The 9550-nt window shown below is 50.2% G+C and overlaps 1 protein-coding gene across 3 annotated transcripts in view; it reads right to left on the bottom strand.

Moving 5' to 3' along the window:
• MAP7 (microtubule associated protein 7) overlaps nt 1-9550 on the bottom strand; it is a 175831-nt gene that overhangs the window by 88737 nt on the left and 77544 nt on the right. For all 3 annotated transcript variants that reach the window (XM_006030267.3, XM_025211842.1, XM_014523022.2), the window contains exon 2: nt 3451-3525. In XM_006030267.3, the coding sequence (XP_006030329.1) occupies nt 3451-3525 (75 nt within the window). The remainder of the gene's footprint in view (nt 1-3450; nt 3526-9550) is intronic.

The following is a 9550-nucleotide window of genomic DNA, read 5'->3' as shown; positions in this document are numbered from 1 at the left end:
AGAGCGGACAGAGAGAAGGAAGGATGCTATTGGGAAGTCAGGGAGCAGAATAAGAAAACAGGTGGGTCAAGGGAAAGCCAGTACAATGTGATGACCTCTGGGAAAGAATCACTGGGCATGCAAATAATATGGGATCAGTTTGCTCTAGAGTAAACTGACCCAGGTAGACGTCTACACATGCAGGGTCTCGGAAGCAGATTTACTGCTCATGGCAGAAATCTGCTCCCTCCCTCACTGGCCCAGCACTGGCCCCCTGCAGCAGCCAGGGGGAGCTCTTGGCTCCCCCTGGGTACTTGTCCAGGGGCTGGCAGGGAGCACTGGGCCAGGAGCACAGCTGTCTCCTGGCAGGGACTGGTACATTGCTCCCTGCCCCCCTGGGGGCTGCCTGCTGCCAGGGCGGGGACAACATTCCCCTGCCTGGCAGCAGGGCACTCCTGGCCCTGGCTCCCTGATCAAGGGCAGGGAACTTGGAAAGAGCTGCAGGGGAAGGGCAGGTTCCAGCACCCTGTCCTGATCCACCAGTGGGGCAGCTAGCAGTGAGGTCCTGGCTGGGCAGGGATTTCCCGCTTGCTGCTAGCTGCCTGACTAGTGGATGGGGCAGGGGGCTGGGACCTACCCCACCCCTACAGCTCTTTCAAAGCTCTGTGCCTTGATTACCCAATAGGGGCATAAGGCTGGGATCTGCCCCTGACCAGGACAGTTATGAGCCCCACTCCATGATTGTGAGGCAAGGACTAGAGAGCCTGTTCCCCACCCAGCTCAGCCACCATGGAGCTGGGCAGGGAACAAGCTCCCCAGCCCCCGCCAGCAGGGAGTTCCCAGCCCCTGCTCCGCAATTGGGGTGTGGGGCCTGGGAGATCCTTCTCTCCCAGCTCAAGTCCCACAGTTGCAGGGCCAGTGCCGGGAGATAAAGATCTTCCAGCCCGGGCCCCGCAACTGCAGGACTCAGGCTGAGAGAGAAGGATCTCCCAGTTCTGGCCCTACAATTGCGGAGCTAGGATTAGGAGATAAGGATCTCCCAGCCTCAGTCCTGCAGTCACAGAGTGGGCACTGGGAGCTGTCTGCTGCCAGGGTAGGGGCTGGGAGCTGCCTGCTGCCAGGCTGGGGCAGGGAGACACTGCCCCCACACCCTGGCAGCTCCCAGGGGCAGGGAGCAATCTCCCAGGCCCTGCTACCAGGCAGCACATTTGCTCTTGGTCAGGGTTCTACACATGTGCCACTGTGCAGTTACTAATCAGCAGGGATCCTGGTTTTCCCTGATAAAAAAAAAATTTGCAAATTCTCTACTAAAAACCCCCAAATCCATTATTAAAATTAAAGGCCACTCACAGTCCTTCCTGGTGCCCCTCACTCCCCTCCACAGCCCTGCTGGTGCTCCTCACTCTCCCCACAGCCTTCCCTGCCCTGCTCGTGCCCCTCTCCCCCACAGCCCCCTTGCCCTGCTCGTGACCCTCACTTCCCTCCCACAACCCCCCAGCCCTGCCCCTTGCCCCCCACCCACATCCCCTGCCTCCCAGCCCTGCAGGAGGGGGGCTGCCAGGGCTATAGGGCCAGGGCCCCAAGTCCACAGCTCCCTGCCCCCAACAGAAAGCAGCGGCTGCTGCAGCAGGAGCCAGCTCCCCCACTGCTGCTGCGGGCTCTGGCAGGGGCAGGGCCAGCTCCCAGTGGCAGTGTGCACTCTGGGGGGCAGAGGGGACCTGTGCCCCCCCAGCTCCCGGTGGCAGCGCGCACTCCAGAGGGGCAGGGGACACATGGGGCAGGGGCAGGGCAGGTGCACGCTGCACATTTGTGTTTCCTGCCCTGTTGCCCTTCCCTGGGGCCTCTGCAGCACAGCGTATGCAACCTGGCACAGCAGGGCACACCGGGGAGGCACATGAAAGCTTCCTGTTGCTCCAACTGCTGTACTGTGCTAAGCACACTTCCCCTGTGTGCACGAGGACAGCAGCAAGGGGCACAACTGCGTGCTACTGCCCACACTGCCCCCATGCACACAGGAAGTGTGGCCAGGGCAGCACGGAGCTCGGAGCAGCAGACAGCTTTCATGTGCCTCCCCACTGTGCCCTGTTGTGCTGTTGTGCCCTGTCGTGCTGAGCTGCACATACTGTGATGCAGAGGCCCCGGGGGAGGGCAGCAGGGCAGAGAGCACGAGCCCACAGCACGCACCCACCCTGCCCCCATCCCCTGCACATAGGATGTGGGTTCCCCTCTGCACCCCAAGGAGTGCGTGCTGCCATCAGGAGCCAACCCTACCCCAGCCCCCATACAAGCCTGGTCTGGCAATAGTGCGCCCCTCTGGGTCCACAAGCAGGTGGGTGGGCACACCATGTCGGGCTTCCCCCAGTCAGCTTCCCACAGGAGTGCCTGACTGGCCGGCTGCGCATGGACCCAGAGCAGTACACTATCTGCCCTTAAGGGAAGCCACACACAACGCACACCCACCTTGCCCCTGCCCCCCACACAGATCTTAGGGGCGCAGGTCCCCTCTGCCCCCTGGGAATGCGCACTGTCACTAGGCGCTATCCCCACCCGGGACAAGCCTGGCCTGGTGATAGTACGCTACTCCTGGTCCACACATTGCCAGCAAGGAGGGCACTCCATGTGGGGCTTCCCCCAACACCTCCCCACTCCCTCAGCCCCCAGCCACACAGCAATGCCCTCCCCGCCAGCTTCCCCGCTGGATCTTCCCCCGGCCCTGGTAGTCACCCCCACCCACACCTGCCACCTAGGATCCCCCAGCTCTTCCGGTGCCCCCAGCCATGACCCACAACCCTCCAGCCCTCCCAGAGGCAGCCCCCAGCCCCACTTACCTCACAGGCTCCAGGAGTGAACAGTGAGCCTGAGCCAAGCCTTGGGTGAGTGAGAGCCTCAAGCCCCACCCTTCCCCTTCTCCCTCCCCCTCTGGGCAAGGTTGGGGGTTTCCCACCCTTTATGCAATTAGCCCTTGCAGGCTGGAACTCCACGGGTTTCTCTGCTGAAAGGGAAAATCCGTTTTTTCTCTGATAAAAATCGGGAAAGCCATGGTTTTCTCTGTTTTTTCATGGGAAATGGAAAACCTGGATCCCTGCTAATCAGAAGTAAATGTGGTATTTGCATTTGCAGTAAGCATCTGCGCATGTAGACATGGATGCTTACTGAGCAGTAAGTAGCTCTACTGCACAGTAAAGCATCTTGTGTAGGTGCATTCAATGTGTGCGATGCACCAGTAACAACAGAAGGGATAATGCAAAGTCAGGGCTCCCAGAACTCTATCCTCTCTCTTGACATTCTCTCTCTCTCTCTCTTTACTCACTCAATGAAGACTAGTTGAAAATAATAATTCATGACCGAAGTGGAAGGAGAAGATCTAAGTGCACAAAACATTTTTAAAGTTTTCTACAAAAACAACAGGTTTTGAAATAATTTCCAGGCTTAGCAAAATAACTTGATGGTGAAAAGTGCATATCAGCATACCTGGTTTAGTTCCGGAGTTGCTGGCGCTTTGTCCAGAAGCAGCTTTTTTGTCTTGAAGTTTGGAGCCTTCAGAACCTAAAATCAGGAGGAAAGATGACAATTAGCCTTAGTGCTAGTGAACTGTTGGCAAACTCCATTATGGTGCAAATAAGTCATGTATCATGTACTGATAGAAAACATCTCTGCGAACATATATTATTTTTGAAGTACTGTCACATTTAGTGCAGAAAAATAGTCCTGGAGTGCAGAAAAATAGTCCTGGAAAATCTCCCCCCCAAATTTCAAAGCAAAGACTGAACGAATTATTATTTAGTAGGGCTGTGCAAAATTTCAGCTGTTTCGATTCGACACTATCCTGACTCTTTTTGAGCTCGAAACAGTGAAAGTGAATCTAAATGAAGGGCTTCAAAACAGCTTTGAAACAGAATGAGGCTAGTCCAAACATTTCGAAGCAGCCAGCAGCCAGGTGGTGAGAGACAGGGGAGAACCAGGGCTGCACTCCCAGCGGCTCCACAGCCCCATGTGGCTCAGCAGGGAGCACAGCCCTGGCTCTCCCTGCCTTCCATGGCTGGGCCGCGGGAAGCTGATCACAGTGCAGTGGAAGGGAACTGATGAAGTTGCAGTGGAAGGGACCTGAGCCCGGGCTCAGTTCCCTTCCCCAGCTTCTCTCCCTCATCTGGCAGGCAGATCAGGGGCCCGAAGCCCCAGGAGGACTAGGATAGCTCCTGCAGCCCTCCCGGGGTTGCAGGCTCCCATCTGCCTGCCAGATGAGAAGCTGTTTCGAGCCTCCCCATTATAGCGAATGGGCGAAGTGTCAAAACAGCATCACTGTTTCGACGAAGCGAAACAGGACAGTAGAATTGGAAACAAAATGCTGTTCCATCAAAACCTCGAAACTCAAGTCAAAACCGAACGGTGCCGTTTTGCACAGCCCTATTCTTTAGCATTATCTTCCAATCAGTTTGGGGAAAGATACATTACAACACGTCTGTCCAACTGGTGGCCCGTGGGCTGCATCTGCCTACAAGGGTTAAAATGTGCCCCCTGGGCTCCTACCCAGCTGCCACTCCCCACCCATTGATCCTGCTGCTCCAGCAGCTGGGGTCTTCAGGCTCTCCTTCCCTCACCTTGTTTCCTGCCCCCACTTCTGAGGACAGGGCAGGGACAGGCAACTGAAGGGCACTACATGCACAGCAAGGGGAGATCCAGCTGCCTGTGCAGCAAGACAGGGGCCAATCTGCCTGTGTTGTGTGCTGCTAGGAGGGAGACTGCACTGCCTGTGCAGGGGAGGGGAGCTGGGTTGGTCACAATGCCAGTGAGGGGACAAGAGGAGAAAGCTGGGCTGCTTGAACTACCCACATGGGGGGAAAAAGCGAGGCTGTTCGGAGGATATCCTGTCTCCCATACTACATGCCTGGCCAAGTGGGAGGCAGCACTGCCTGTGCAGTGGAAGGGAGCCTGGCTGCTCGCACTGCCCATATGGCTGGGAGGAACTCTAGCTGCCCACAGGGCTGTGGGGAAGACACAGGACAGGCATAGGCAGAGTATGTGATATGGTGATTTGTGGCTTGGGGGGGGTTACCCACCCCTCCCACTGCCCAAAAGTTGGCCATCCTTGCATTACAAAATCCCTCCTCTAGAAGGTTTCCCTTAATACTTCCTGTCATAGACAAGTCACAGGTGGCCAAGCTCTGGCATGCTGCTAGGAGATCTGTAGCTACTACCACCGAAGTCAGGACTTTGGATCCTTGCTCACCATATAAAACTGCAGTGGTTGCAGGCCAGAGAAGGGTTAAACTGGCCCTCAGCACCTCTCTCCTACCAGCATCCTGCTCTGCTCTGCTCAGGCAGGCTTGAGTCCCCACTTCATTTCTGGTATCCTGAGGGGACAAACTATAACAAGTGCACCTCTGGCTGGGGAGGGGTGAAGCAGAGCATTACTCAGGGAAACAGGACTTACCTTGTGGCACACCTCCCAAAAAGAGTTGGCCACTGCTGGTCTAAGCTACACTATTATATTATAAGCTATCTTATTATAGCATTCCCCCCTCATTTTTTGCCCCTAAGTGATGTTCAGACAATCCCTAACATGTCAAGAATTATTCCAATTATCAGCCTTCTGTTTTCGTTAGAGGGAACTGGACTGGGACCTTCAAGCAGGACTAACAGCAGCAAACCAGCAGGAACAAGAGTGTAAAAAAAGTTGCAGTGGTCTGAGATTAGCAAATACAGGAACAATCCCAAGCGCTGAAGTACAGGAGACTGTGTGTCACTAGGTGTCAAAGGTACATTTCAGATTCCTTTATTTATTGCATAAAATATTAATCAGACTGCCAATATCAGTTCTTATTTCACTAGAACACACCAAATTGCAGCACTGGTTAAGATAACAAGCTGGGCCAACAAAGTCAATGGAAAGATTCTCATCGATTCCACTGGACTTTGAATCAGTCTGTGGGTAAATAGAGAGATGCCTCTGGACTTTAAATAAAGCACTGCTTTATGTCTATTCATTAAGGAAAAGTGGAAACCTGCACATTCAAGTTTATTTAATCTTATGTATAAATCAAAACTGTATCCTGTTCAGTTTATATTGGGTTAAAGCAAAGCCAGCTAGCATGTACAGTAACTGTTTCGCATAACATTGCTGCCTTTTCTTTAATGTGCAGAGCCATTAAAATGCATGATGTGGTATTCTTTTTTTTCCCCTGTATCACTTTGTGCAGCCAGTTGACTTGATTGATTACTGTTTCCCAGACCATTTGTGGAAAATGCTGCCAGAGTGCAGAAAATACAACAGTGATACTGCTCTTTGTACACAGCATCCTAGTAAAAGAGTATTACCTATAACAGGATAGTCACATCTTGCGTATTTCATCAATGTGAAATTAACAGGATATTTGACAGTTGTATAATGCAATTCTTAAAAGTGTGGAAATGCAGTTGTAGATGTGCAGAGGTATAACTAACAAATTTATTCAAAGGTTAATGTCCTCACCAATGCTCAGTAACTATTTTTTTTTGTTTTAAAGCAGTTTCTTCTGTTGGAATATTAAAAATCATGCATCAGATTACAAGTCACGGTGAGTCAAATCTATGGTGTAGATTTCACATGTGTTGTTATGGGGCTTCCAACAATATCCTAAGAAGTTTTTGAAGCAGCAACACTGTGGGCTGGAGAGATAAGTGGCTTCCACGCAGGTTGTGGAATTAGTAAAGAGTTTAATAGTAAGTCTTTATTGTTAAATCAGGCCAAATATCAGTTCAATTATTTTATTCCTCAAGCAGAGTATCATCATACCGTTATTTAGCTGTAACTAGGAGAATCACCTCCATATTCTCTGCAGTAGACTGTTTGAAGGTATGGAAATTCAAGCAAAGAAGCCTGGGAATCCCCAATATATTTTTTCAATTTTGTTTTTAATACCATCTCTCTAACTATAAGCAGAGCTAAAGCTTTACCTAACACTATAAACTTAATGCAGTACCTGTTGGCATGTGAACCTAACGGAATCAACTTTCTCCAGTTCCCACATCTAATGATATCTTTAGATAAAAAAAACAAACAAACAACCTTTAAGCTACTTAAGTTTTATAAGAAATGTCCTTTATCCCCGATTCAGAATGCATTCAAGCCATTTGAAATAAATTCTAAAATCCTTCTACAAAGTTTCCCCATCTTTCCATCCCTTCCCAGATTGCTTGGCTTTAGGAAATTACACTCACTTAGAACAGAGATTAGCCAGAAGAGAGGAAAACCAGTAGCAGAAAAAGTAATATTTTATTTAGGTCATGTTTCCATAGTATCCAAGAGGCTCATCATTTCTATTATGTTTATCTTCCTAAGCCCCTGTAAAGCAGCAATTGCCATTATCCCCATTCTACAGATGCCTGTACCACTGCGACTTTGAAAAATATGTCCCCATCCACTCACTTCTGTCCTGTGCAAGCCAAATGCTGAAAAAAGTAATGCAGCTGTTGTCAGAGTAGTGCCGGGTGTGCACCAATAAGAATATTCAAGGCTAAGAGCAGAGCTGGACTCATGCCAAAAAACAATGACCTTATTACTTCTTGGCACAAAGTGGGGCCAAGCAGGGTGGGTTTGTTTTCATGGTGGCAGTGCCTAGCACAGTTGAAGGTGGTGTATACATGCCTTTAGGATGAATCTATAGCCTCAATATTGTAGCAGAGAATGCCAGATCGAAGCATACCGCCACCTCTGGCCCATGGATATTATCTTCTGAACAGGATCTAGTGTAGCTGCCTTAGCATGGTGCTGAGTGCATGCCAAAAGCTCTCCTGAGAGGTGGAGAGTCTTGGCATATCCCCAGTTCCTCATTTAGGCATCTCTATTCTTCCTGTCTTGGGAAACAGTACATACAGAGCAGGTGCTGTATGCTCAGCATAGCACTCCCTAGCACTGTAGTGAGGTGGCACAGATCACCACTATGCAACTTTCCCAAGATTATACAAGAACCTGGAGAAACAAAACCAGAGCCCTCTGTCTGCCAATCCATTCTCCTTCCCCAATTCTTAGTTTCCCTGCTTAGACAAAGACTGCATATTATATCCTACTGTAGAATTTCCTCTTAAACAAACAGCTTCTCAACCGAGTCCCAGCACCTTTCCATAGAAAACATTTTCTCAGACAGTCCCTTGAAAACTGACACCACAGCCCTGGGCAACTCACATATTTTTCCAACATACTGTTCAGCTTCTGTCAACAGAGAGACTACTTAATGTTTGTCTGCTAAGAGTACATGCTACATAAGAACTGGAAACCTGTCTTTTCCTGTTCAGGGCCTCAACATTTTTTTAAATGTGCACAACATTTTCCAAGAATTCTGGAGGAACTCAAATGGAGATTCCAGAATTGTTGGCAATAGGAGGTAAACTATCATTACAATAGTCTCTGTACCAGAGGACCAGTGGATTGCCAACATAACACCCATCTTCAAAAAGAGCTCCAGAGATGATCCTGATTACTACAGACCAGTGAGACTCACTTCCATCCCTGACAAGTTGATAAAAATAAAGAGTAAAATCGACAGTCACATGGACAAATAGGGTCTGATGAGGAAGTCAGGATTCCTCATGCTGCAGCTAGTAAAGCAAGCAAAACGCTGGCTTGCATCCATAGCTGCTTCTCAAGCAAATCCCAGGACGTCATTCTCCCATTGTACTAGGCTTTGGTGAGGCTGCAGCTGGAGTACTGCGTTCTGTTCTGGACTCCACAATTCAAAAAGGATGTGGAGAAGCTTGAGAGAGTCCAGAGAAGAGCCACGCAGATGATCAGAGGTCAGAAAAACAGACCTTACAACAAGAGGCTGGGAGCTATGGGACTCTTCAGCCTGGAAAAGCACGGGCTTAGGGGTGATGTGGTGGCCACCTATAAGTTTATCAGGGGTGCTCACTAGGATCTGGGGGAATGTCTGTTCACCAGAGCACCCCAAGGGATGGGGGTTAGTCACAAACTCCTCCATGACCGTTTCAGGCTGGGCATAAGGATGAACTTCTTTACGAGCCCCCAAGGTCTGGAATAGACTGCTGCCAGAGGTGGTTCAAGCACCTACTTTGAATGCCTTCAAGAGACATTTGGATGTTTAGCTTGCTGGGATCCTATGATCCCTGCTGACTTCCTGCCCCTGGAGCAGGGGGCTGGACTTGATGATCTTCCGAGGTCCCTTCCAGCCCTAAAGTCTATGAATTTATGGATGGGTTTTGTAAAGAGAAATCCTGCCTCAATCTTCAGGAGTTATTTGAGCGTGTTAACCAGTATGTAGTTAAGGGGGATCCAGCTGGCCCAACAAATTTGGATTTTCAAAAACCCCATCAACATTGTGCCTCCCCAAAGGCTTTAAAAAAAAAAAGTTGCCACAGGATTGGGCAGAAGGCCCTTTCATAGATTGAGAGCCTGTTAACAGATAAGAAGCAAAGGGCAGAGCTAACTGGTCGCTATTTAGGAAGGAAGGAGGTCAAAAGTGGGATCCCACAGGGATCTATGCTGGGCCTGGCTTTGTTCAACATTTTCATAGATTTCTAGGGTCAGAAGGGACCTATTAGATCATCAAGTCTGACCCCCAGCTCTGGGCAGGAAAGA

This window comes from Alligator sinensis, unplaced genomic scaffold (genome assembly GCF_000455745.1).
Source record: "Alligator sinensis unplaced genomic scaffold, ASM45574v1 scaffold417_1, whole genome shotgun sequence".
Lineage (NCBI taxonomy): Eukaryota > Metazoa > Chordata > Crocodylia > Alligatoridae > Alligator > Alligator sinensis.
The sequence above is the reverse complement of the archived record's forward strand: the minus strand, read 5'-3'. Positions and strand labels throughout refer to the sequence as shown.